Genomic DNA, 26,524 nt, shown 5'->3' on the forward strand with positions numbered 1-26,524 from the left:
CTTTCACAAAGCCCCTTTGTCATGAATGTCATGAAGAAGAACTGTGGCTGGTTTTACCTCGGGTTAAACCTGAAAACTGGTCTGACTCAGGCCCGACTGTCCAAAGAAATCTATGTACATTTTAACAGAAATCAAACCTACTTTATTAAATATGGAGCTATTTTGGTGATTAAAACCCTTCAATGGAGCAGAAGTTTAGATTTTCTCTGGTTATCCTGTTTTATGAAATGCATCTCTGATGTAGAAACTGCTGGAATACAAAATGTCTAATTTTGTGCAAAAATTACTTTCAGGATTTAAAAATCTAGATTCGGGAGTTTGACTCACAAACACTTATCACTTCACTGTTTGATGTCAAAGCGCCTTCGTCTTTCAATCGTACATTCTTGTACCTATTGCCTGTAGTTCCAGGAAATATTCAACTGCTTTTCTATTTGTGTTAAAGATTTGATTTTATATTTACAAAATTACCCTTTTGCCTATAGATCAGATTTTTGAATTTAGTCAGACTCAGGGGCATTGTGCTCTATTTTTTTCTTTAGATGTGTGTAGTGTTTGACTGGTGGGCCATAGTTCAGAGTTCACATATAAACATTAGTTGTTTTTTTAAAAAATAAAACTACAAATGTTCTGATTGTGTTTCACCATGTGTAAATCTGCCTGGTGGTCCATAATAATACATTAAAATTTATTAGTTGATTACATTTCGTATCAAGAATCTACAACTGCGACGTAACAAAAGCTGTCCGATAATTCTAGTCGAGTAAAAGTGTTTTACTCTGTAATTAAAGTAATTAAAATATAACAATTAGACAACGTAACAAAACCTAGTGGGAGAGTACACTGGTTGGAATGCAATCACCTCATAAATCATTGCATATTTCCTGCTTTGATCATTCGAAATTAGTAAATTAAGCACATTTTATTGAGATGTTCCTGCCACTATTTGGTATCTGCTGGAAATCTGCTTTCAGCCTCTGCTTCCTGCGAGTCCGCAGCGAGGGCTGCAAACTCATGCAAACCGCTACGTCATTCTAAGCGATGACATCATCACTGCGCGTCCCTTCAGACAAAGCTCGGTTAATTCTGTTGTGTTCACCGTGAGCCCGAAGCGTTTGTGTTGCCCACAAACCTTTGGCTCGCTTTACTTTTTTTCGACATGGAGTCCGCGGAGGCCAACAGCGAGAAGACTGGCTCCGTGTCGGCGGCGCAGCGGAGAGCGGAGATGCGGAGGAGAAAACTGCTCATGAATTCAGAAGACAGGATGAACAGAATCGTCGGCTTCGCCAAAAACGAGACGGAAAATAACGGTATGCTACGATATAAAACCCCGTTTATACCGCAGTTACGCTCCGTGAGCCCTTTGTATATTCATCGGGACTTTCACGGCTCCATCCTCCTGCCTCCGTCAGCACATTACGTCTTCAAACCCTGCTCTGTTTTATTAGTCAGTACACACATATGACACAAGGTGAAATGTCGAGCAGAAAGAAACAGCGGCGTCACTATTAGGTGGGAGGACATAAAAAACACAGAACACTTTTGCTCCGGTTAACTTGGTTTGATTAGTACAGGGAATTCGCTGTGGTCCGATCTCAACATGAAGCACAGTAAAATTAATAATCGCAAAAAGAAATGAACGTTCTAATGTAGAGGAAGCAGAATGTAGAGTGCAGTTTAAATGGATCCTGTGCAGGGGATCTGTGTATTGCATTTTGTTGTGTATGTGTGTGTCCGTTGAAGATGGCTGTGGCCTGGCGAATGAAGCTGTGGAGGTGTCGGGTGGCCTTGGTTCTCTGGGAGGGGTGTTCTCTTTTTTAGAAACTGTAATGGATAGCTTGCATCTTACGTCGTCTTCTCACCTGTTTGTCCCAGCACACTGAAAATGTTTAGAGCCAAAAGTTTTGTTTTGCTGTATGTGTGGGTGTTTTCCATCTGGGATTCAAACCAGCAACCCCTTAGTCCTAGCGTGTGTGCACTGGCTCAACTAAGCACTGATTTAAAAACAAAAACAAAACACATTTATAGTTTCTTTTAACCAGTAGCTGAAACAATTATGGGATTAAACCATTATCTGTTACCACTTATCCTGTTCAGGGTCACTGGGGGTTGGAGCCTGTACCAGCTGTCACTGAGTGAGAGGCAGATCTCCAGTCTCTCTCCGGGCCATGACGGAGAGACCACGCAGACAAACATTCTCACTCGCATTCACACACAGAAAGGCTGCCGCTGGCCAGGGATGCGAATCGGGGACCTCCTAGCTGTGAGGCAGCAGCGCTAACCACTCCTGCATGACCTAAATCCCAGGGTTCTTCTATCATTATTCACGTTTCCATCAACCTTAGCTCGAGCGGTTAGATCAGCCTAAAGCTTACTGGCTGTTTGTCTCCTAAGGCACTGACAGTCTTAAACGGCATAAGCTGACAGAGTGGGTCATGATGGTTAGAGGTTCAGTCCACATGTCAAAGTCGGACAGAGTCCAAGAACCTCAGGTAGCTCCTGGTAAAGTCCCTTTGGATAAAAGTGTCTGCTACATGACAAAATGTGAAATATAATGTCTCTAAACTGAAGCAAGAACATGCAATTACTGTTGTCAAATGTAGAGTTGCAGCTTTCAATCGGCTCCTTATTTTGTCATCAATCATTTAATGGTGGTATGTCACAAAATTGTAATAAAAAAGGAAGCAGTCCAGTACAACTGCAGTCTGACCTGTGGCCACTGAGCAGCTCCACTGGAGAAGTCAGCTTACATAGCGTTTTTAACCAAACGGCTTTACAATGTTGCTTCTTTTTCATCCATACGCATACACACACACACACACACACACATTCTCACAACGATGGCGGTGGCTGCCATGCAAGGTGCTCAACTGACCTACGGGGAGCCAGAAGGGACCGGGAATTGAACCATGGACCCTGTGGTTCGTGGATCACTGCCTTACCAACAGAGCTACAGTCGCCCCGCTTCAGTGCTGTTGAGAAGATGACAAGAGCTGCATTATCAAATGTCCCACCCAGGATTAATACTGCAAATCCAGGGTATTGAACTGGCAAACTCCTCATACGCTCGCTTTTCTTTATTAAATGTTGTTATTCTTTTCCTCAACAGGAGCATCCCGACGTCCCACAGAGCCGCGCTTCCACCTCGACCTTGACAGGGCAGAGCTGTGGCCATCTCCTTCCTCGTCCCAGAGACCGTCTCCCTTCCTCACAGAGGTTTCGGGACTCGGCAGCCACTCCCACGGCACCACCCCAGAGAGGAGGGGCTCCCCACTGCCAGGCTGCAATGAGCTGCCTGGAGGCCTAATGGAAGACGATGGAGGGGTCCGACAAAGACCCAGAGGGGAGCGGGTGTCAGACGACATCAGCGGCTCACCACGCAGAGGACTTCAGAAGTACTTGTCTCGCTTTGATGATGCCATGAAGCTGCGGGGTCAGCTGGCCAGCGAGAGACCGGCCCAAGACGGAGGCTCCGACTCAGACGAATTTGATCCTTTCAGGATCTTCAGGCTCATCGGCAGCGTCCTGCTTGCTGTTTTTGTCAGGGTTTTTGTCTGCAAGTATCTGGTGAGTTTGAGTTTGCTGTAGGCACCTTGTTGCTGGGATAATGGACATAATCGATATCTTATGTGGGTTCATGATGCTACCAGCATGACACAGGAATGAAAAATAATACATTAAAAAACAAAGTTATTTGAATGCTTGTGTAGGACTGGACTACTGTTCGGTTTGATTGTCACTCATAAACAATGTGGAAAGGAATGCTGTCTTATAATCCATAGAGATGCCATGAAGAGTTTTTACATATTTTTATATAGTAGAAATATCTTCCAAAACATATCTTTATATGGAGAAGTTATGTCTATAACTTTGGTGAAGTCAGACTCACAGAAAGACTTGCTTCTGAAAGTGTTTGAGTGAGATCCGTCCTTCTATCCAGTCAGGGAATTTCAACAATTTCTGTTTGATTAGTCATTTCTGCAGCTTGTTAATGTTACTAGATTATGAGTAACAACAGTGCATTTGATTTGACAACATGAGACGGGTTTTTTTTGCTTTCTGTTATTTAATCACAGCACCCGTTTTCCTATCCTCTGAACTTATTAACTGTGTTTTTATTCAAATATGTTTTTGGACCCTTATAGTAATGGTGCATTTAGTGACCAGGAACATGACAATTATGTTAATGTAACTGCTTCTTGTTTCCATTCTAGTCCATATTTGCTCCATTTTTGACCCTCGAGCTGGCCTACATGGGTTTGTCCAAATACTTTCCCAAGGTGAGTTTGTTAACGTAATGTATATTTCACTTCATTTCCTAAAAGCAATATTCTGTGTGGTTTCAGGGCGATGTTCCAATTTGCTTGGGACATAGTTGTATTCCAGCTTGACATGAACCATGGTTGTTGCTCTGACTTCCTTGTGCTGTCAATTCGGCCTTAGTAGCCTCCACAATCTCCCGGCTGACCACACCCAGAGTGAATGTTGTTGAGACGTTGGGTTAAGGCAGCCTGCAGGACGTCATTGGAACAGAGACACGAAGCCACAGATTGGGTTATTTTGAATTCTAACTTTCAAAAAACGGGAGGGGTGCGGCAGGAAGGTCATCCGGCGTAAAAACGAACGTCTTTGGCTGTGGGGACCCCTGAAGGGACAAGCTGAAAGCCGTTGATCTGTGCATCATAATGATCATTCTGTGTATTCCTGTTCTTTCAGGTAGAGAAGAAGACCCAGACCACTGTGCTAACCGCTGCCCTGCTGCTGTCGGGCATTCCCGCTGAGGTCATCAACCGCTCCATGGACACCTACAGGAGGATGGGCGACGTCTTCGCCGACCTTTGCATCTACTTCTTCACCTTCATTCTCTCGCACGAGATTCTGCTGATCATCGGGTCAGAGACTCCCTGATGGACCGCAAGGACTCCGCCTCCTTGTCGCCCCCTCCCTCTCTTTCCCATAGCAACCAGGCATGCTCATTCATACCCTTTGATGTGGGTTTGTGGGTTGTTGACAGTCTGGAAAGGAATCCCCTTCTGCCTTGTGGTCGGGGTGGTGCATCGGCCGGAGGAGTGCCCATTATTTCAGTGCTTCAGGATTCCAGTCAGAGACCAGAGAGTCCAGTGTTTGTTACTGATGTCAGTTAGCTTTTCTCTGGGCAGAAGCTCAGCAGCAGAACAACTGTTTGTGTGTGTGAAGAATGTACAGCCAGTGATATTTATTTGTTAGGTCCTGCACAGATGGTAAAAAAAAAAAGTGGTAAAAGTCTGATGTTACACTGGGCGGCGACAGATTCCAATTAACTTAGGAATGTGAGTCTGAAGTCCAACAGGGCTGGGTGATATTTCTTTTGATTTATTTAAAGGATAAGCCTGGTCGTTTTCAACAATTTTAACATTTGTTTCAACAGCCCAGAGGCTTCTCTGTATACTTCTCAGCTTTTGCATCTCATTTAGTAAAAATACTAAAGGTCACACTTCACGAGCCACCAACCTGCTACTCAAGGGAGCGGAGGGCCTCACTGATCCCTGATCAGTCTCTAGAGACAGTTTCTGTTTGTCTATAGGACTTATTGATTGTGACCATTAAAAAAATTATCTAATCTCAAATCATTAATTTCCAAATTCAGATATTGATCCATATTAGGATATGGCAAATTTATGTCCAGTCAGATAAAATAATCAAACTTGTGGTAAAAGGCCTAAAAAGTGTTTTGTTGTGTGCTCTGACATTCGTGGCCCATCAGTGTTGTCACAGTGCGCTGATGCCCTCTGGAGTACATTTCAGCATCACTCCAGCAAATCCAACCACTGGAGCTCAGCAACATATTCCGCGCTGCTGTTGTTCTCCCAGTAACAGCAGCCACCGTGTCCACACAAAGCAAATACAGGCTAATGGTAGAACGTGGCCTGACAGTGTGTTTAGGTGACTAATTTTTTTTTTTTTTTAAGATACTGGTCTAATCAGAGCAGAGTCACGATACAGCTGATAAACCCCTAATGATGACACAGTTACACAGTCTTGCCTTCAATAGGAGAATTTATTATTGCCATGATGCAACTCCACTGAAACCTAACAGACAGACATGTTGAAATCTCTCTCAGCCCCGAGAATTTTAAATCTTAATGAACTCTGAAGACGGTTCACATAAGCTGTGCAAAGTGTCATATTCTGAACTTATTCAAACTAGACACCCGAGCAGGTGTCTGACTGTGCTGTGAAACCACATGTGCTCATGAAACAAAGAGAACTACTGGAAAAATTTGGAGTTAGATCTCCCAGCTAGTATATAACACTAGGAATGCATTTTCTTTTGGGTTTATTGTTAGTCAGCCATGCAGTGGGTCGGGTTCAGTGATTCGGATTTGACTGAATCTTTTTTTTTTTTTTTACATTTCTTCTCTGCTTTATATTTTATAGCTGCTCCTGTTTCTAAATCCTCAGCCTTTCTCATTATGTCCCAGTTTAAATGAAAATACCACTCAGTCTCAGTCTTGTGGATCTGATTGTATAACAGCAAGAAAGAAAAGGCAGAGCCACATTTTCACCACGTCCTCCAGCATTCAGGAAGTAAATACAGGGACAGCTAGTGAAACCAGTCTTTATTTAAACACACTAATGTCATAATCATAGGAGAAAAACACAGGATGATCAAAATTCTCAATCCTGATATAATATACAGAGCTAGAGCCTTGAACAAAAGGTTATATGGGATAAAACTTAATTTCTAATTCAAGAGATAAAATTATTATTTCGATGTTTGAGAGCTTTTTCTTTTTTCTTTTTTTTTTTAGGGCTAAATTCAATTTTCCCTATTTCGTCAACTAAGAAACTGACCTTGTTTTGATCAAGCAGCATTAAAACTAGCCACAGGCAACATCTAACAACTTGTTAGCTCTGTGTTTGCAGTGCTTCATGTTTTCTGTCCAGGGTTCAGAAAGGGTCCATCTACATTATGACGCTTCCTTCCTTTTGTTTAAGTAAGATGAAGCAGTTAATCGTTGAACGTGGAGTGTGTTATTTTGCACGGCTTCGAGCTTAAATACACGCAGTGATTTTCAAACAGTAAATGTTCGTAATGAAACGTGTCATTGGCGAGGATGGTTTGGGGCGGGTGGGGTCCTGGAAAGTGACAGTGGGCGTTTTAATCGTGTTGAAAACATATTTTATGTACAGTATACTCTCTACTTCTATGCCGTTATTGTCCTCGCTTCATCCAAATTAATTTATTATTGTGGATTTTTTATTTTTTTTTTCATGTAAATTAATTGGTGTCATTTATCTTACAACCTAACCTGTCTGACCTACTTGATTGCTTTTGATAAAGTTTACAGATTTCGCTGTTTTTAATTGCTCTTACAGTACATTGACCTTAGTAACAAATGTAGTGTTGACATGACGTAAACTGTCTCTGCATAAAAACACAGTAAATAACCAGACACTTCTAATCAAATAAATACTACTTGTGTGATGTACTCCTCAGATTTGGTTCTTACTTTCTCCGGCAATGATGTGATGAAGATGCGATAGGTGTTGCTGAAAAACTGCTTTGTCATTATATAGTTTGCTTCAAAGAAGTGATTATTATTTATAATTGAAGTGAGCATAACATACTGTAGTTTTCTAGACTAGGCTCCATGACAAAACGATAGTTTCACTGTAATTGAAAATGATCTGGTTAACAGGAAAACTAAATTGAGCAGTAGCTCTGTGCAATGATTCTTAATTATTACAAAATAAATATCTTGTCCAATGAAATTCATGATGATGATGATGATGATAATGGAGCAAACATGTAATTAGAATATACAGTGGGCTTTATTTGATTTGGCATATATTTAACATATAGATTATTTAAAAAGTATTTTATCTCACAGTGATTCCCTTAATCTAAAAACATCAGACATTTAAAAGAGTAAATGCTCCACTGACATTTTATAGATCCAGCAGCTGGGTTTTTCCATGCCACTTTTTAGGTATGAACATATTTGGCACCTGTTGACTCGAGTCTCGCTCCATTCATTAGGAATGTATTCGATTGCACTGTGTTGTCTGGATAGAATGATAGACTTGCCGAGTTCGACACTAAGCAGCATCTAAAGACGGTGAGTTGAACTCGGACAATAGTGAGATATTCCGAAGTCTAGAAGTTTTCAATCAGAAAAGAAAAAGTTAGTGTGATTTTGAGTTTTAACAGTTTTTCTGCAGAGGAACAATATGTGCCACGGTTCATAATTTAAAGCTGAGTATCTTTAGATTGAATCATGTCAAACTGGGCTTTTTTCTTCAGGGCTAGAAACGTTGGAGCTGAGGAATTAAAGCTCCCTAATGCTTGAGCAGAGAGCATGTTTTCTGCTGCGGGCGTTTTTGGAGTCGCGGTCCAGGCCTCCGGCCGCTGGGGGGCGCATCACGGTGCTGGCGCCGCAAGTTTCAGTTGAACTGTCGCAGTTTTTCGACGTGCAGGTTCAAAGACACAAACAACCGTCCGCCGCGCAGCCATCGTTGCAGCTCATGAACTAAAAAGACTTTTTCTCAGGGTCAAAGTCCGCGAAATAGTAATGGGACGTGAGTCGAGGTATGTCCGAATTGCCAGTTCAGTTTTTGTGGTTGTCACAAGCTAATTCTTGCTGCTGCTAAATTGCCTATTTAATTTCGAAGCTAACGTTAGCATGCTAGCCAGCACATTCACGTATATCATCCTAAACCAGTGTTAATATCACAGATTAAGGTTTTACCGAATTACGATGTAAAACCTTTTATATACCGTTAAGTGGGACGTTTTGCCGGGTTTTCCCAGCTAACACTGTAATTCCGCTGTTTGCTCTCCAGACACTACAGGAAACGCTCCGCAGGTCGGGGCCGGTCAGGAAGCCGGTCGAAGAGTCGCTCCCCGGACAAACGCTCCAAGAAAGACGACCGAGACCGAAACAGGAGGGAGCGCTCACGGAGCCGAGACCGCCGCAGGTCTAGGTCCAGAGACAGAAAACGAGCCAGGTGTGTTGCTAATTTAAGACACAAGTGGTTGTTAAAGGAAAGCACACACTAACACTTGAACTGTGTCTTCGTAGCTTTTCAGCTTGGGGGGGTTAACGGTGGAGAAATGGTAAAAAGCAATAATCTCCTAACTCCTCATCTTCTAACTGTAGACTCCCTGCAAAACTTTCAATTGGACAACCTCCGTGGTATGAGCAACCAGATTCAATGCTCTCAAGTGACAGAAGTGCAAGACACGATTTAGTACAAGAAAGCAAAAAAGGTTTAATACATCTATATACATGTGCGGTTTTGTTGAAACTTTTTCCTGCACCACAGTACTCTGACATAAGTGGTGCAAGAAAAGTTAAAGTTTCAACAAAGCTGGTCCTATTTTATGCTTTTTGATAAGGCATTTTCAAGCACGGGCAATGTAAATCAATATAAATCAACAAATCTTTAACTGAATGGTTTTCAGGGCATAGAAGTTGTAATTTGTTATTGAGAACTGACTAAACAATGTGTTTTGTGCAACCTTCAAATTTATACCATGTCAAACCACTAATGCCTATATCAGCCTCCATGAGACAAACTTAAACTGTAAAGGGCAACACGCAGAAGAGATGGGAACAGAGTTGTGTTTGCAACGGCCAAATCAGTTTAACCCCAACACAAATCACAATTAAGCATCTCTGTTTTCAAGGAAAGTTGTTTAAAAGTTCCTAGGAAGTTGTCGTTGATATAATTGTACATGGAAATATGGACCAAGTGTGAAAATACTTTTAGAAATTTAACATACTGTTGTTCTCCAGACGCTCCAGAAGCCGAGACAGGAGGAGATCCAGAAGTAGAGAAAGGAGGCGATCTGGCAGCAGAACTCGAGCTTGGAGGTCCCGTTCTGGCAGCCCCAGCAAAAGTAGAAGAGCAGATGAAAAGTAATTTTTTTTTTTTTTTATCTCCAAGATAATCAAATGTAATGCATAAACTAATGCTTAATTTGGTACAGCTTGTGTAATTCATCTGGACAGGGTGAGGAGTTGCAAAAGGCTCACTTTAATTTCAAGCTAAATACAAAGAGTTTGTGATCCCTGTGAGCCTGGATCTGATGGTTGTGAGGTTCACAAAGTTACTACAGTTGTTTCTCATTTTATTTTTCCTGTGCAGGTCAAGGAGCAAGGAGAAAGACGGCATCGATCCCTTATCCGAAAAGAAAAAGGTTAAAGAGGAGAAAGAGGATGAGAAGGTTGAGGACGTAAGTGCTACATTTACAGTTCTTGCTATCTACTAAAAGGTCTCCACATAGTAGAAGAAAACAGTTTGAAATTTTTCCTTAATGTCCATGCAGCAAGACTTTGACCAGAACAAGCTGGAGGAGGAAATGAGGAAGAGGAAGGAGCGGGTAGAAAAGTGGAGGGAAGAGCAAAGGAAGAAGGCCATTGAGAACATTGGAGAGCTCAAGAAAGAACTGGAGGAGATGAAGCAGGGGAAGAAATGGAGTCTGGAGGATGACGATGGTGAGAAAATACTCTGAAAATAGCCTGGAATACTTTTGTTTAAAGCTGCTCTACTTATCAGTTAAAATTTTAGTTAATAGCTTTATGGATTCACTTAAATACTCCCATCTCCTTAAACAAAGCGTATGATTTTTATAATGGATTTTCCAGTTATTTTAAATAGTGAAAACATTGTTAGTTACCTGGTAATCATACTTGATAAGTACCCACTCTATAATTTCAGATGATGATGAGGAGGGTTCAGCGCCGATGGAGGCTGATGACGAAGATGGGGAAGACAAGGGAGAACAGAAAGAGACGGAGATAAAAGAGGAGAAGAAAGAGGAGGGGGAGAAGGAAAAGGAGATTCCCATGGAGCAACAGGCTGAGGAGGATGATGTGGATCCTCTGGATGCCTACATGGAAGAGGTCAAGCAGGAGGTGAAGAAGTTCAACATTGGAGCCATGAAAGGAAACGATAAGGTGAGTATGAGGAAAAATACTGATTTACTTTCGCCTGGAGCCAAGTCAGTCATGAAACAAAAGTTTCCCCGTGTCCGTTGTAATCTCACACTTTGGCCAATTATTGTGGGACCGATTGAAAATGTTGTTTTTCTGTTTTGTTAGATCACGTGTATGTTTGTTTTTTCTGTTTTCTGCAGAAAGGATCAATGATGGTAACCAAAGTGGTGACAGTTGTTAAAACTAAGAAAGGACCTCACACTCACAAGAAGAAGGGTGAGCTGATGGAGAATGACCAGGATGCCATGGAGGTGAGTTCTGTTTGTTTGTTCTGTTTATGGAGGACATCAGATTTCCATACATTAAACCAGCATATCTTTTAGTTAATAATTTTTTTTAAGAAGAAAGGTTATCTTAGTTCCTCACTTTACTATATTGCAGCATTTATGTATAGGGAATGAAACACAGATCCTAATCAAGATTAAACATTCATATTTAATTCATATTTCATATTCTTATCAAGTCATGTGCCGAGTAGCTAAAACGTAGCCGATGTGTTTGTCAGTACTCATCAGAAGAGGAGGAGGTAGATCTGCAGACGGCTCTGACCGGCTTCCAGACCAAACAGAGGAAGATCCTGGAGCCCGTGGATCATGGGAAGATCCAGTATGAGGGTTACCGCAAAAACTTTTATGTGGAGGTGCCTGAGCTGGCCAAGATGACTCAAGAAGGTCGGTGGACAGAACAGAGGTTTTATATACAAAAAAATCACAGCAGCTTGCGTTATTTAACGCTGCACAATCATAATTTAAATTAATATATTTTTAGTTTGAAAGATGTCATTTTAGTTGTACACATACAAGTTAGTGCTGTCAGGGTTTAAAAGTGGTACGTTAACTGATTAGGGGTGTAACTCTTTGACCCAACTACGGCCACGTTGGAGACATCTTGCCTATTTTCGGACTTTCTGGAAATCTCCAGCGTATTTATAGCAGGCTAAACATTTCTAAAGCAATGATGTGTCTGCTTAGCAGGTGTAACAAGGCAAAGTCATTACCTTATAGGGTTAATAAAGTTCCTGATGGTGGGTAGTGGAGTCGTACTGGAGTTCATTATAAGAATAGGTCTTTCTAAAGTTTGACCTCAGTAATAAACACATATTAGAGTGCTGTTTTTTTTTTGTTTTGTTTTGTTTTTTTATCTATATAGAAGTGAACGCGTGCAGGCTGGAACTTGAAGGCATCATTGTCAAAGGAAAGGGCTGCCCCAAACCCATCAAGACCTGGGTGCAGTGTGGGGTGTCTATGAAGATCCTCAACGCGCTAAAGAGGTGAGTGTGACTGAAGGTTCTCGATGATGTGATAAGACTGGGCCACTTTGCGGGGTCAGCTTAGTAATTTAGCAGTTATCTTGCCAATAAAAAAACGTCTGAGATAGGTTTAATGATCAGCTGCTTTCGGCCTGCCACTTTTCATTTTGTCTGGGCTCGGGACCGGCACCAAGGTCGCCCTTGTTGGCTGGACGGGGCCACACCTGGTGGGGTTCTATTGGAACCCACGGCCTTCTGCATCTCAACTCAGTGCTCTACCACTGACACACCAGGCCCCATCTGAGATAGGTGTAATGATTATACAGTTGAGCAATCAGTTTCTATGTTGAATTACACACAGCTGCAATGAGCAGCTCCCATTTTTTAAATAATAAATATTTTGCACAGATAGTTGCAGGTAATGCAGCTAATACACTACTAATGATCTATTTGTCAAGTGTTCACAAAATAATTGTATCCAGACTTGTAGAGAATGTGAAGGTACATGATGCTGTGTTAACGTTTGGGAATGCGAACGCTGTCTTGTGAGGTACACAGCTGATTGATAACCTGTTACCTGCCAACTTTCTGTTTGGCAAAGCTGTTTAAATTATTTAAATTTGAAGATTGTGAGAGATGAGGAGTAACAGTGTTTGGCAGAAACATGGCATGATGTCAACTTCACTTTACATGACACTTCATTCAGGCTAGGAAATAACGCATCGGATTTGTTTAAATGCCTTTCTCCCAAACTTACCTAGGCATGGCTACGAGAAGCCCACCCCCATCCAGGCCCAGGCCATCCCTGCCATCATGTCAGGACGGGACCTCATTGGCATCGCCAAGACCGGCAGTGGGAAAACCATAGCCTTCCTGTTGCCCATGTTCCGACACATCATGGATCAGAGGCCACTGGAGGAGTCTGAGGGACCCATCTGTAAGGAACAGATGATTTCACACATCCTTCATAAACCTCTTGATACACCACCTTCAGCTTCATCAAAGACATGCTGTGTCAAACTTTGTATAAGTTTGCTCAAATGAGTTAGATAGGAAACACACCTCTGTGTTCTCATCATATTTTCCTGTCTTTGCCACAGCTGTAATCATGACGCCAACCAGAGAGTTGGCTCTGCAGATCACTAAGGAGTGTAAGAAGTTCTCCAAACCGCTGGGGCTCAGGGTGGTGTGTGTTTATGGGGGCACAGGTATCAGCGAACAGGTAATCACACACACACACACACACACACACACACACACACACACACACACACACACACACACACACACACAAATGATGCCTGTTACGCTATTTTGAAATGGCTATAACTATTTCACTTCAAGTCCATATAACAAATGTTAGTTTTTAAAAATATCTAATCAATATTTATTTATTAGTAGCAACAAGTGTTTTCTTTTTTTAATTGCTGTTAAAGCTTGAACATGCTCACTGTCTTCCCACTGTCTTGCCAGTCTGTGAGTTGAGCTTCACTATTGTCAATTACTGTTGTGTTGCAGATTGCTGAGCTGAAGAGAGGAGCTGAGATCATTGTGTGCACACCAGGACGAATGATCGACATGTTGGGGGCCAACAGTGGTGAGTTCATATGTCTCAACCTGCTCTCTTCTTTAGTATGTATCTTAAAATCCAAGTGAGCCGCCATGAGCATTTCACTAATTGCCTTGCATGGAATACTTGTGACAAAATGAAGTACATGATGAATCACGTCAGTACCATTTACTAAACTGTTATTTGACATTATTTGACCACCTTTGAGATCAGTCATTTCCACAAGGCACTGATGTGTTTCCTGAAGATCAGGGCAAGTACAGGTAGGTGGACCTGGTGTTGCCTCCATGGTTCGTCAGTCTTCAAGCAAAAGACTCTGATAACTGTGTCGTAACATGGATATTAGATGGTCAGGACCTGTAATTTTATTTGCTCCATATGCTCAACCAGGGTTCTACGGTGGTATTGTTAAAGTATAAAACCTCCCCGTAAAAAAAATTCACACATGTACACCTATATATTCAAAGCACAGACAGATTTTCTAGATGTTCTTGCCTCTCACTTTAATTTGGGACTTCTGAAAATAACTGTAGAGCCCTGCACAGCACTAAGCATTTCAATAGTGAAAATGTTGACACTTTTATTGTACATTATTGTGATAGAAGGGGTATTTTCTTGTTTCCACACATGCGAGGTAATCTGTAATATGTTTCCCTTGTAGGTGAAAAGGCGCTTGGTCAGATAATTCTTGATGGGGCTCCATCTCTTGTATTGTATCTTGAGGCTGTTTTCTGACTTTTACAGGTCCCCCATGCCCCTGAGATGGTACGCAAGACCAGAGTTGAAGAGTCTTTTTAAAATGTGTATATATGTAGAGAGAGAGAGATTTTAGACATGAAATATAACTCTGGCCCCTTGAAATTAGATCTGTGAAGATTATGCTGAATTTAGGATACTTTGTTGTCAGTAATCTTAAGCTGAGAAAGGTTTTATGTGTTTAGTAGATGAGTTGAACGTTTCATGAACAAGGCAGGATGGCTTTTCTCAAAGTCAACTGTTTTCCTCGCGCTCCTCTCCCTCACTGTGTAGGTCGAGTCACCAACCTGCGGAGAGTTACATATGTGGTGCTGGATGAAGCAGACAGGATGTTCGACATGGGCTTTGAGCCACAGGTGACTGTTACCCACACGCGCTATGTCTACGTACATTTTTATGGGTAATGCTTTGTCAAATTAATGTCTGCAAATGTATTTATTTCATCACCATGTTGGATTTTATGCTGCCTACTAAAACACAAACGCAAGGTAAAAACAGTAAGTGAAGAACGAGCGGCCAAAATTCGCTCACCTCCATGTGTTTTCTTTTATTCCTTTGCCAGGTGATGCGTATTGTGGACAACGTGCGCCCAGACCGTCAGACCGTCATGTTTTCGGCCACCTTTCCCCGAGCCATGGAGGCGCTGGCTCGTAGGATCCTGTCGAAGCCCATTGAGGTTCAGGTGGGAGGCCGCAGCGTCGTCTGCTCTGATGTGGAGCAACACGTGGTAAATCATCTGTTTCCCCACTCGCTCTCATTACGCTTTCTTTGTTCACTAACTACACAGATTCCAGCACCGGCTGATATGTCCCTTACCAGTCTTTTAACTTAGCTTTTGTTAAATTGATCTTCTTTTAATTTCGTGTTGGTGATCCATCCACATCAGACCTTTTTATGTCTCACTGACTTTTTATTTTTTTTTATTTTTTCCGTAGCTGGTGATTGAAGAAGACAAGAAGTTCCTAAAGTTGCTAGAGATTTTGGGTCACTACCAGGAGAAGGGCTCGGTCATCATCTTTGTGGACAAACAGGAGCACGCAGACGCACTACTAAAAGACCTGATGAAAGCCTCTTACCCCTGCATGTCTCTACATGGAGGTAAGAGTGGATAGCTTACTTATGTATTTTTACAAATTGATTAAGCAGAATTCTATCTGTTAAAACAACACACAGAATTTTTTTACTAATGTAATACATTAAATGACAACTAGTAATTTACCAAATTTATATGGATTACATTGTCCACAATAACCTTACACATGAGACTAACATTGAATGTTCTCAACTCGCATTGGGTTAGTTGGCAGCCAGCAGCTTAGATTAGCTTGTTCATGACAAAAGAGGTCAAGTGCGTTGACAAACGCACTTCATCCACTGGATGTTTGTTCCGTCCATAAGTGAATTTTCTCAAAAACACGTTGCTCCATATAATCTGATCCGGCTTTTACTGTTACATAATTAAGAAATATATTCACTATCATAGGCCCTGATTCTTGCAACATTCTACTTCTGCAGGTGGATAAAATAACCCATTTTTAGTAGCATCTCCTGAATGCTTTCTTCCGTGGATATGTGTGATGTTCTTCTGCCTTCCTCTGTAGGGATTGACCAGTACGACAGAGACAGCATCATCAATGACTTTAAGAATGGAGCTTGTCGTCTGATGGTGGCCACCTCTGTGGCAGCCAGAGGCCTAGACGTTAAGCAGCTGATCCTGGTGGTTAACTACAACTGTCCCAACCACTACGAAGACTACGTCCACAGAGCTGGACGCACAGGCCGGGCAGGCAACAAGGTCAGTATTTAAAGCAGAACTTGATTTTACACATAAGGTCTGTTTGTTTACAGGGTTAGAGGGACACTAATGCATGTAGCACCTCCGAGCTACATTAACTGCTCTGAACGTAAAACATCTGAATGTCCCGCTGAACTGTTGCTGGTTGGGTGTCATCAGGGGTAATGTTCTGACTGCTTTAAATCGTGACGCATCTGCTGATCTTCTCCCAGGGCTATGCCTACACCTTCATCACAGAAGATCAGGTTCGCTATGCCGGTGACATCATCAAAGCCTTGGAGCTGTCAGGCTCACCTGTCCCACCAGAACTGGAGCAGCTTTGGGCGTCTTTTAAAGACCAACAGAAAGCGGTAAGATGAGTCAGAGGAGGAGTGTATGAACATCAAAGTAGAGATAATTGATGAATGATTTAAATAATTAATTGATGACATTCCCCTGATTTTATATATTGTAATGCTCTAAAAGTAAACAGACCTCAGTCCTAAATGTCACCCTGTTGTTGCATTTCAGGACCTTCTGGATGAATTTCCAAGACAGTCTTTACTTTTACAATGCTCATTGTTTAATATTTCACTCTTCAGTCATTTATCTCTTTATTTAATATTTGCTAAGAAGAATAATATGAATACTTTAAATGGTGAAATGGGTTCAAACTGTGGGATTTTTTTTACAATTCTAGTAAAGTCTGCACTTTTGTAAAGAAAGAGGGGTCCCTGTGAGTTTTAAATAATACATCGTGATCTTTGGTTAAAAATGTAGTCTTCTCTCTCCTCCATCATACATGCAGGAGGGTAAGACCATCAAGAGCAGCAGTGGCTTCTCAGGAAAAGGTTTTAAATTCGATGAGACAGAACATGCCCTGGCCAATGAGCGGAAGAAGTTGCAGAAAGCTGCTCTTGGACTGCAGGACTCTGACGATGAGGATGGAGCTCTGGATGTAAGTAACCTTTTAAATCTCTCTGTTTCATCATTTAACCTTTGGACATTTAGTTACAGTGTTAAAGCAGCAAAATCTCGTACTCAAAAACACGTATGCAAATTGTGATTTCCCCCCCCCCCCCCCCCCCCAGATTGAGGAGCAAATTGAGAGCATGTTTAACTCCAAGAAGAGGGTGAAGGACCTGTCTGCTCCTGGCTCGGCCGCCGGTTCTGCTGGAACAGCTAACGCCACGGCAGCTGCCCCCGGAGGGCTGCCAGGCCTCGGACCCACGTCTGCTGGAAACATCCAGAAACTGGAGATGGCCAAGAGGCTGGCGCTCAAAATCAACGCTCAGAAGAACCTGGGCGCTGAGGCTCAGGTACAGGGCTGGGCAGTAGAAATGATCTTGATAGTTATTGGGATTAAAAAATTACCTCTGACAATGGTAAACAGATGACTAATTGTCATCAATGAATAAATGTTGTGCTTCTGAGTTAACTGCTGCACAATCATCCAGTTAGAGCTCAGTAACTGAGTTTAGTCTAATGGTCTGTTTCTCCATGTGCAGGATGTGATGCAGCAGGCCACCAACGCCATCCTGCGGGGTGGCACCATCATGACGCCCTCCGTGTCAGCGAAGACTATCGCGGAGCAGCTGGCAGAGAAGATCAATGCCAAGCTCAACTACACCCCCGTGGAGAAGCTGGAGGAGGAGCGGCAGGCGGCTGAACAGGCAGAGACCGTGAAAAGATACGAGGAGGAGCTGGAGATCAACGACTTCCCTCAGGTCAGCAGAGCATAAACAATGTTTTTTTTTCCTTGTGCCAGTTGACTGAATGATGGAAGATGAACTGTGCCCTTATTGGCTGTTTATGCGCAACACATTAAAATATAAACTCGCTGTTCATTTGTCAATGTTAAAAAAAGCAATTTTATTTAGATGGAGCACTATTGATGGAAACTGGAATTCAAATGGAAAGAAAAAAGCTGTTAAGGCTCACAAAAGGTTTCATATTCTGTCCTCCTGCAGACGGCCAGATGGAAGGTGACATCTAAAGAGGCTCTGCAGAGGATTGGTGAATACTCTGAAGCTGCCATCACCATCAGAGGAACATACTTCCCTCCAGGCAAAGAGCCCAAGGAAGGCGAACGCAAGATTTACCTGGCCATTGAAAGTATGTGTCAGGAAATGTCAAAATGGAACTCCATCTGGAATCTGAAGTTCTTAAATCCGCGTTTTATTACATATGAATGTTGTGTTTGGTTTCCAGGTGCTAATGAAATGGCCGTGCAGAAAGCTAAAACCGAGATCACGCGGTTGATCAAGGAAGAGCTCATCAGATTAGTGAGTGTCTTCTGCATCCTAACATCAATAATGAATACTTGGCTTTGTGTTATCAGGCTAAATATGAGCATTTGTAAGTGTGAAAACATAAAATACTGCAGATTAGCATAAATAAAATATGTTGGTCATTAAAAAAACAAAATTCTTCTTTCTTTTTCTCAGCAAAATTCCTACCAGCCAACGAGCAAAGGCCGGTACAAAGTGTTGTAGAGGAGAAACCGATGCTCACTGGAGCAGTCGTCTCTACAGTTTCATCCAAGGAAGTGAACAATGTTTTAGTCTGTATTTTTAATAATACTCCCTTCAATTGCTGACTTTTAGTGTATGTTTATTTTTTCTTAGTTTCCTCTGTGCTCAGTTTGAGTTTCGGGTGATTTATTATAATTTTTTTTTTTTCCCAATACACAAAAAACCCTAAACACCAAAATGTCTGAAGCTGTTTTCACTCACATTTTCAGTGTCTTTTAATGTAAGTTTACTTTACATAATTCTGGCTGGCAGATATGTACAAGTCACATACCTGCTGTCATCTTTCTGAATAAATCATCTTGATGATTTGTACTTTACCAAATAATAAAACGATATGTTGCTGAGGAAATAAAACTGATCTGTTATTAAGCAGCCTTTTATTTCAAGAATATTTATCAGTATTAATAACTAGATTGCAGCGCTATTGAAGATTTGCCTCCAACGTCCCAGGTTCTTTTTTTTTTTTTCTAATGAAAACAGCGTTTAGATGTCCAAGTGCTTCAGGAGGGGACGGAGAAAATCCTCTCTGCGCATGCTCAGACTGCGCTCCCCGTCTTATTAATTTTTAATGGAAAATGGCTGCGTTTCTTATCCAAACCTCTGGAGCTGGGAAATAGAGATTAAGGAAAACCTCGTTTATCTGAAGCGCTGGGCGTCGTACGAACGTGCAGAGCGGAACAAAGCGGATGCGTAGGCTGAAGACGAGCTGACCGAGGTCCTGTGCTGAGAAAATCTGTAGGAAAATGGATCGAGTCGCGCTCTGAGGGGATGAAAGATCATTTTTCTCCTTAACCCTTTCAGCTCCGACATCTGCGAACAATCGAGGTACAGTAACCTCAGTACTAATACTACTGACACGGCCGCGTACTCGGATGCATTACACGGACACAATCGATCCAAATGGACATTCGCGCGCTCTTCCGCTATTTGGGCCAAATGTTAAAGCGTTTTCTGCACGAATCGCTAATCGGGCCAGTGCGAGGCTAAACGGAGCCGTTTTGTGTTGCTGCACGGGGGCAAAGTGACGTGGAGAACAGGGGGTTTTGTCTGGTGGATGCAAAGATGCGGAATCCATGTGCATGTTTTTTTTTTTTTTTTTGTGAATGAGTTGTGTGCGATAGTAAAGTCCACACCTCTGTGCGTCCTCTGCAGCAGACAGAAGACAGGAATCTCAGCAGCAGCTTTCAGGATGAGCATTGTGTCTCTCAGTTGGTAGCAAACATAAGGCTTATTGTCTCCCAGTTACTGCCAGTTTATACTAACATGCCAGTGGTGGAAAATAAGTATATTTACTTGAATAGGAGCCAACTTGCACTTTATTCTACTTTGTAATTGACTCCGTTTGACAGCTTTTGCTACTTTGCATATGTACATACTCTATAATCAACAAATGAGTAATCAACCAATAAATTATGATGTATTGTTGTAGATTATGTCAGTGTTCCAGCGGCTTATAGTCCTGGTTCCCCACATGTCATTGGGAATTATTGTCTATTTTCTGCACATCTACTTATTTTGTAGATGCCGATTCGCACAGCTCCATCAGCTGCGACATCATCAATGTTTACATATTAATGCACCCGTAGTTTTAATCCGGGAAAAACTTAAAATTATATATTTATTTTAAATCCAGTTAAAACCAGCAAGGGAACCTAGTTGCAGACAAAGATGGGGTCCCTCTCGGTATTAGCTGATGTTATCTGTGCAGAAGATGTCTTCTTTCTTATGTTATTGTGAAAACATTTCAGATAAAGCTTAAATCACATCTTTGTCTCTTGAAGCTCGAGAAAAGTGTTTAATGTCGCCCCTCTTGTAAAGACTGTACAATTGTTATGTGCCAGGGGATGTTTTCCTTCGGTCTGAGGGGGCACAGCTCAGCAAGGTGCAGTGAGGCAGTAAACTCACTTCAATAGGTGAGACAACGGTGAGGTTTCGGTTTTAATTGTAGTCTTTGCAAATAGTAATTTTCAGTTTGAAGAATGACTTAAAGCAGGACGATGGGGTTACTATCCCCACTTCTGCTCAGCTGCTGTTCTAAAGATTTCCATTAGATTCACCCAGAACTGTTTCCTAAACCGTGAATGAAAAGGTCCCAAAGCACCTGCTTTGAACCAGGGGTCTCAAACTCCGGGGCCTTGGAGGCCGCAGTCCTACCTGTTTTTCTACTGTCCCTACACAAGCCCCATCCTCCAGCTTTTGATGGATTGAACACACCTGATCCAGGTCGGTAGTGCAGGGATTGTTGGAAAACAAGTAGGACTGTTGTCCTCCATGTCCAGAGTTCGAGAACCCTGCTTTAGTCTAAATGGTGCAAAGTCCCAGACTTTTGTTGTTTGCTCCAAGCCCAACAAATGCGAGTGGGTGAAGTTTTAAATGTGTCAAAATGAGGACATCATCAATATTTACTGCAGAATGAAGCAGGTTTTGTAGTTCCTCCAAATCCTTAGTTCAGTTTCCTTTAGGTTTTACCTGATGTTGCATGAGAGTCCTACTGTCTTTGTGTGTTGTTAAAACACTTGCACCTTATTTCTGACTCCCAGCAGACGATGATGCGCCAGGTGACCAGCAGTGACTTCTGCATGAACAGCAGGCCATCGTGCCTCGCAGAGGACGGCCACCACCCTGCCGCCCACTTTAACCTGTGCACCTCCCAGTCCAACAAGTTCTACCCCCCTCCTCCACCATCGTCTCTTCAGATGACGTTGGCGCCCATGGCTTTGCCCGCACAGAGCCACAAGCCCATGGTGTGCCAGAGACAGGAAGTGCTTGGGGGTGACCTGCGCTCACCTGGAAAATTACCGGGCGTTAAAAGCGCCGATCAATTGCAAGATGAATCGAAGAAGAAGACCAAGGCTGCTGGGAAGACAGGGAGACGCGGAAGGCCTTTGGGAACCACGAAGCTAGCTGGATACAGAACCAGCACGGGGCGACCCCTCGGCACCACCAGAGCTGCGGGGTTCAAGACGAGCCCGGGAAGGCCGCTGGGTACAACCAGAGCAGCGGGGTACAAGGTCAGCCCCGGCCGGCCTCCTGGCAGCATCAAAGGCCTCTCTCGTCTCAACAAACTGGCTTACGGTAGCACCTGCAGCGGAGCGGCTTTCCCCTACCCACCACCACATAAAGAAATCCTCTGTGAACCTTCCTGCAAAGAGAAGACAGCGAATGAGTAAAGGCTTGGCCCCGCTCACCCTCCATCAGTGGAATCAGAGACGCACGCGTGCAGGTTTACTGCCTGGGGGGGGGATTGTAATGTTTCTGCTGTTTCTGCTAAGAGGAGGAGGTTTTCTAACGTTTGTGTTGGTGCCATCTGTGTGCCTGCCACCTGATATAATACTGTTAGTTTTTCAGTGCTACTGCTGGAGATCAAGTGTGTGTGAAAGGTTTCTCTATACCTTCCATTATCTGGAAAAAAAAGTAAAGCGGGAATATGGAGCTTTTTTCGCACGACAACAACTGTAGTGGTAGTTCATCACAAGTTTATTTCTTTTGTGTGCAATGTGTAGCATTTTACCACCATCCAATAAGTGAAACATTCATTTCAGCGTCTTTTAACTGTGGAAACAATGGAGGCCATTTTGAGAGCACCGGTGGCCAGAGTTGGGTGAAATCTGCAAGGCTGCAGTTTGAGTGTCATTTGTATCTGCTCAGCTTTATGCCCCTTAACACCGACCCAAACAAACGAGATGATTGAGGGGAAAAAGTGAGTTTGCTGGAAATGTGGTTTTCTAATTTCAAAAACCAAAATGCTGCATGCAGCAATTTTTATTTGTTTATTTTTTACCTGTGTCACATTCTGAAAAAGTGAGGCATCACACTCTGGATTCAAATCTTTCTTTTGAGCGAGTTGGGGTCAAGTGCCTTGCTCATTGGCACTTCGACAACAGACCTTCATCCAGGCCAACAACAAGTCAAAACGTTTAAGTCAGTCAATCCAGCTTTTTCCAATCCCGAGTTAATATTACAAAACACAGAGTCTCGGTTTTGTTTGCATGCAAATGTCATTGAAGCTGTAAAACTAAAACTGGAAAAGGCATAATTTTTTCACCTCCTACTTTTGTTACAACCTACTGAGAATTGGCTAACGTGGGACTTGACTGTGTCGCTTGTTCATTCATCAGTAATGGAAAAGTTTGCAGGGAAAGCTTTGGCTTTTTTTTCTCCCACTTTCCATGAGCTCCGTGTCATTTTAAAAAAGTTTTGATACCAACACGCGATCACGAATCCTGCTAGACGTACCAAAATTCTACCTTTCATAACTCACTTTGTGCTTTGTGTCTGACACGAGGGTTTAACTCGGCCTCACAGTAAAAATCTCAAGTGTACACAAAGTCTGTGAACGTGTCCCATCTGCTGTCGCATGTCGTACAACAAACGCACCGAACCTTTTTTGGTTCCAAGGTTTAGTCTAGAGAAGGGAAAAAATTAGGAGATGCAAATAAAGGTATAATTGGCTTTAATCTGCCCCCTTATAAAACACAATTTATCTTCATAGACAACATTTATTGGGTTTTATTTTGTTTTAATTTGTAATTTCTAGTGAGACAGTTAACGAGAAGACGTTCCACCACTGCTGGCTCTGTTTTTACACTGAGATGGAGAAAATGTGGTGGAAACAGCTCAGACAGAGGGGGCAGCTAGTGCACAGCAAGAAGCCAAATCTGTCCGAGATATGGGCAGAGTGGTGGTGGAGTGGTTTTTTCCGTGCCGCCTCACAGCTAGAAGGTCCCTAGCTCGAATCCCCGCGGCCTTCCTGTCTTTAGTTCGCATGTTTTACAGCCTTGCTTGCGTCCGTGCTTCCGTGCTCGCGTGGGTTTCCGGCTGGTAGTCCAGTTCCCTCCCACAGTCCCAGGACATGCACGTTAGGTTAATCGGTGAGTCTAAATTGCCGGTCGGTCGGTGTTGGTCCCGAGATAGTCTGGAGACCTTTCCAGGGTGTAAACGGCCTCTCGCCCAATGAAAGCTATGATAGGGTCCTGAACAGCATAAGTGGTTACAGATAATGGATGGAAGTCTGAGATATCATCACATCCATGGTCTTTAACAACTTCCAGGGAGGAACAATCGACAGGTGTTTGAAGAGACTACACTGCTTCGCCGTTATGGCCTCATTTATTTATAATCATCAGCCTGATGACTCATGATGTTTCCATAGATTAATATGCACAGGCACTCGTAAAATAGACAAGTCAGCCTTCAGCAATCTCGAATTATGTCTGATTTCTTGATGATATGATGATATTATACAGTATTTTATCAATGCATCACCACAGCCTCATAAAGCACTTGGATCTGACTGTTTGGGAAGTTTTTATTTAATTTTATTTGTTGACGAGTCCTAAGATAATTCTGTGCAGACAGGTTTATGGCAGAAATAAAGTGATTTAGCATTTTTATTAGTTTACTGCACTATATACAGTATATTGCAACCAGGAGTGGTAGAAATACACAAACTCAATACTTGTGCAAAAGAAACTTCACTACAAGTGAAGTACAACTTCAAATGTTTAACTGAAGTAAAAGTAATAAGTACATAAGTACAAGTCCTCCACTAAGACAAAAGTATTTAACAGTATTAAACAAATTCCAGATTTGTTCAACTGTCTAAGGTGAGAAATAAAGTTAAGCAAATGTCAAGAAAATCACAAAGAACCTACATCTGCAAAAAGTAACAAATGATCAAATAGCTCTAGTGGAGAAAAAGTCAAAGTAACATAAAATGGAAATACTCCTCCAAGCGGTACTTGAGTGCAAAACTTGAGTAAATGTACTTGGTTATTTACCACCTCGGCTGGCAAATGTTTATTCTTGCAACTTGCCCTGGTAGACGTTCGGTTTCAAGTATTAGTCCTAAGTGGGAAATTAACAATGCTGACAGAAAGATTTACTCAGTTGCTCTCTCATGACAAAATGTCACGATGTTAAATTTGGTGCAATAATCAGTCGTATGTATTGTACTGTGGAGACTTTGATACTATCACTTTTTATTATTGTTGTATTTTGATACTTGTGTACAGGGCCTTCTATCACGTGTGCGTAGTGTTAAGAGAGGTCACTGAAATGTCACATACGAACATCGTTTCCACCCTCCTCTACCAAAGAATATCATGTTGTCTAACTGTGGGCTTTTATGCAGTTTGATTTAAAATATTCCACCATTTTAGAAAAGAAAAACAGCATGAAAATTACTGTGTAAAATGTACTTGAAAAAGCACTGGAGGCCGCTATCACACTAAAGTTAAATGTTCCCTTTTTACATACAGTTCTTATGTAGCCATGTTTGATATATAACGTTGTGGAGGTTTCTGGCTGTCTCCGTTTCATTTGTACCTGTTTTGTTTTATAGGTTTGAGATGCACACTGTAAGCTAGAGTCTAATGGCAGGAACACGTTGACAGGATGCGCTGGTAGCTACAGCAGACAGGGAGACATTTTGACATGTCGGTTGCGGAAAAGCACAGGTGGAAATAACAAACTTAACGGTTGCTTCCAGTTTCAGGGTCCTGGATCACTGTCACACTGTCATATGGCTGCTGGGAAACCTGAACAGACTGTTAATGTTATTTACATCACCTGTGCCACTTCTGTGTCATGTCCAACGTTCTATTGCATGTATAAAACAAAAAAAAGAAATCATTTCCTCCATCTTCTAAATGGCTTCTAAAGGTGGGAGGAGTCACACCTGTGCTGTAAAACCTTTGGGTTATGTTTTTCTAACACTCAGATGCTGCCACATTTCGCCACACTGTCCAAAACCTCTTGCCACGACATCGAAATGAGTTAAAATCATTCGTGATGTTAAATTTGCCTTGGATTATGGACGGGTGTGTTCAACTGAGGTTTCGACAGGATTATGGAAAGAATTCAAGCAGAACCACATTCTCCACAACAAACGCTTTTGTCATGTTATCTCCAACATTTGGCAACATTTGGTCCAAAGACCTGGAACTGATGACAGGTATGACCTCAGAGCACCATGATACTATGTGAGAATCTGTTTCACTCTGTAACTCGGGAGTTTTGAAGTTTGTCCTTAAATAAATGGATAACATCCGCATTTTGTTAGGTTAATGGAAAGTACTAACATTTGGAACCATCACAGAAGCTATAAGCAGATAAAGGATTATGAAAGTACCTATTTTATTGACATTTCGGTCATTTTTAGGCGTAATAAAAGTTAAATCAGTCCAGACTCTCACATATAATAATATTTTCCTTTTTTCAGACTTAATTCAACACATTGTAGATGATGATTTTGAAACCATTACCTCACATTTTGAATGTTTTTGAGAATATGTGAAGCCCAGTTATTCCTACTGTGACTGGCAAAGCCTCTATACACCTTTGTATATTTCTCATTTTATTCCTGCATGATTGTTGTGGACTGTCCAAAAGTTGTGTAATAAATATAAGTTAAACCGTCTGTATGTCCGTCGGTGTTTTCAAAAACCTTTTCCTGTACAATAGCTACGTTTTCAAAGAATAGCTGAAACAATCCCCTTTTTTAAAATATTTGAGGTTAAATTTGAAACAATCAAAGAACAGCAGTTTGCAAATGTCGACTTAAAAATGATATATTTATTTATTTGTATATTTTTAAACAAACAGTGAAATCAGGTTAGATTTAAAATGATGTTGACGCAAACACAAACATCAAAA

General features: G+C 42.0%; 3 protein-coding genes across 6 annotated transcripts; all 3 read left to right on the forward strand.

Annotated features, from left to right (window-relative positions):
* The first annotated feature begins 1,031 nt into the window (after positions 1 to 1,031).
* On the forward strand, positions 1,032 to 7,479 carry camlg (calcium modulating ligand). Of its 2 annotated transcripts, XM_067492293.1 has the most exons (4): positions 1,033 to 1,310; positions 3,110 to 3,567; positions 4,215 to 4,280; positions 4,717 to 7,479. In XM_067492293.1, the coding sequence occupies exons 1-4, from the start codon at positions 1,160 to 1,162 to the stop codon at positions 4,906 to 4,908; spliced, it is 867 nt and encodes a 288-aa protein (XP_067348394.1). In that variant the 5' UTR covers positions 1,033 to 1,159; the 3' UTR covers positions 4,909 to 7,479. The 2 variants fall into 2 exon arrangements, with proteins under 2 accessions (XP_067348395.1, XP_067348394.1); XM_067492294.1 differs by lacking the exon at positions 4,215 to 4,280 and having other exon boundaries at positions 1,032 to 1,310.
* Positions 7,480 to 8,424: 945 nt separating this feature from the next.
* Positions 8,425 to 19,237, forward strand: ddx46 (DEAD (Asp-Glu-Ala-Asp) box polypeptide 46). Its single transcript, XM_067491528.1, has 23 exons — positions 8,425 to 8,572; positions 8,827 to 8,991; positions 9,783 to 9,905; positions 10,135 to 10,222; positions 10,316 to 10,484; positions 10,708 to 10,946; positions 11,126 to 11,236; positions 11,491 to 11,656; positions 12,135 to 12,255; positions 12,996 to 13,171; positions 13,335 to 13,456; positions 13,753 to 13,831; positions 14,834 to 14,916; positions 15,123 to 15,287; positions 15,496 to 15,658; positions 16,162 to 16,355; positions 16,568 to 16,705; positions 17,143 to 17,292; positions 17,426 to 17,653; positions 17,843 to 18,061; positions 18,305 to 18,449; positions 18,546 to 18,619; positions 18,782 to 19,237. The coding sequence occupies exons 1-23, from the start codon at positions 8,556 to 8,558 to the stop codon at positions 18,827 to 18,829; spliced, it is 3,183 nt and encodes a 1,060-aa protein (XP_067347629.1). The 5' UTR covers positions 8,425 to 8,555; the 3' UTR covers positions 18,830 to 19,237.
* Positions 19,238 to 19,374: 137 nt separating this feature from the next.
* Positions 19,375 to 26,288, forward strand: c22h5orf24 (chromosome 22 C5orf24 homolog). 3 transcript variants are annotated; one of them, XM_067491531.1, is made up of 2 exons: positions 19,375 to 19,693; positions 21,409 to 26,288. In XM_067491531.1, the coding sequence occupies exon 2, from the start codon at positions 21,415 to 21,417 to the stop codon at positions 22,036 to 22,038; it is 624 nt and encodes a 207-aa protein (XP_067347632.1). In that variant the 5' UTR covers positions 19,375 to 19,693; positions 21,409 to 21,414; the 3' UTR covers positions 22,039 to 26,288. The 3 variants fall into 3 exon arrangements, with proteins under 3 accessions (XP_067347632.1, XP_067347631.1, XP_067347633.1); XM_067491530.1 differs by having other exon boundaries at positions 21,412 to 26,288; XM_067491532.1 differs by lacking the exon at positions 19,375 to 19,693 and adding an exon at positions 19,724 to 20,781.
* The last annotated feature ends 236 nt before the right edge of the window (positions 26,289 to 26,524 follow it).

Source organism: Channa argus, chromosome 22 (genome assembly GCF_033026475.1).
Source record: "Channa argus isolate prfri chromosome 22, Channa argus male v1.0, whole genome shotgun sequence".
Lineage (NCBI taxonomy): Eukaryota > Metazoa > Chordata > Actinopteri > Anabantiformes > Channidae > Channa > Channa argus.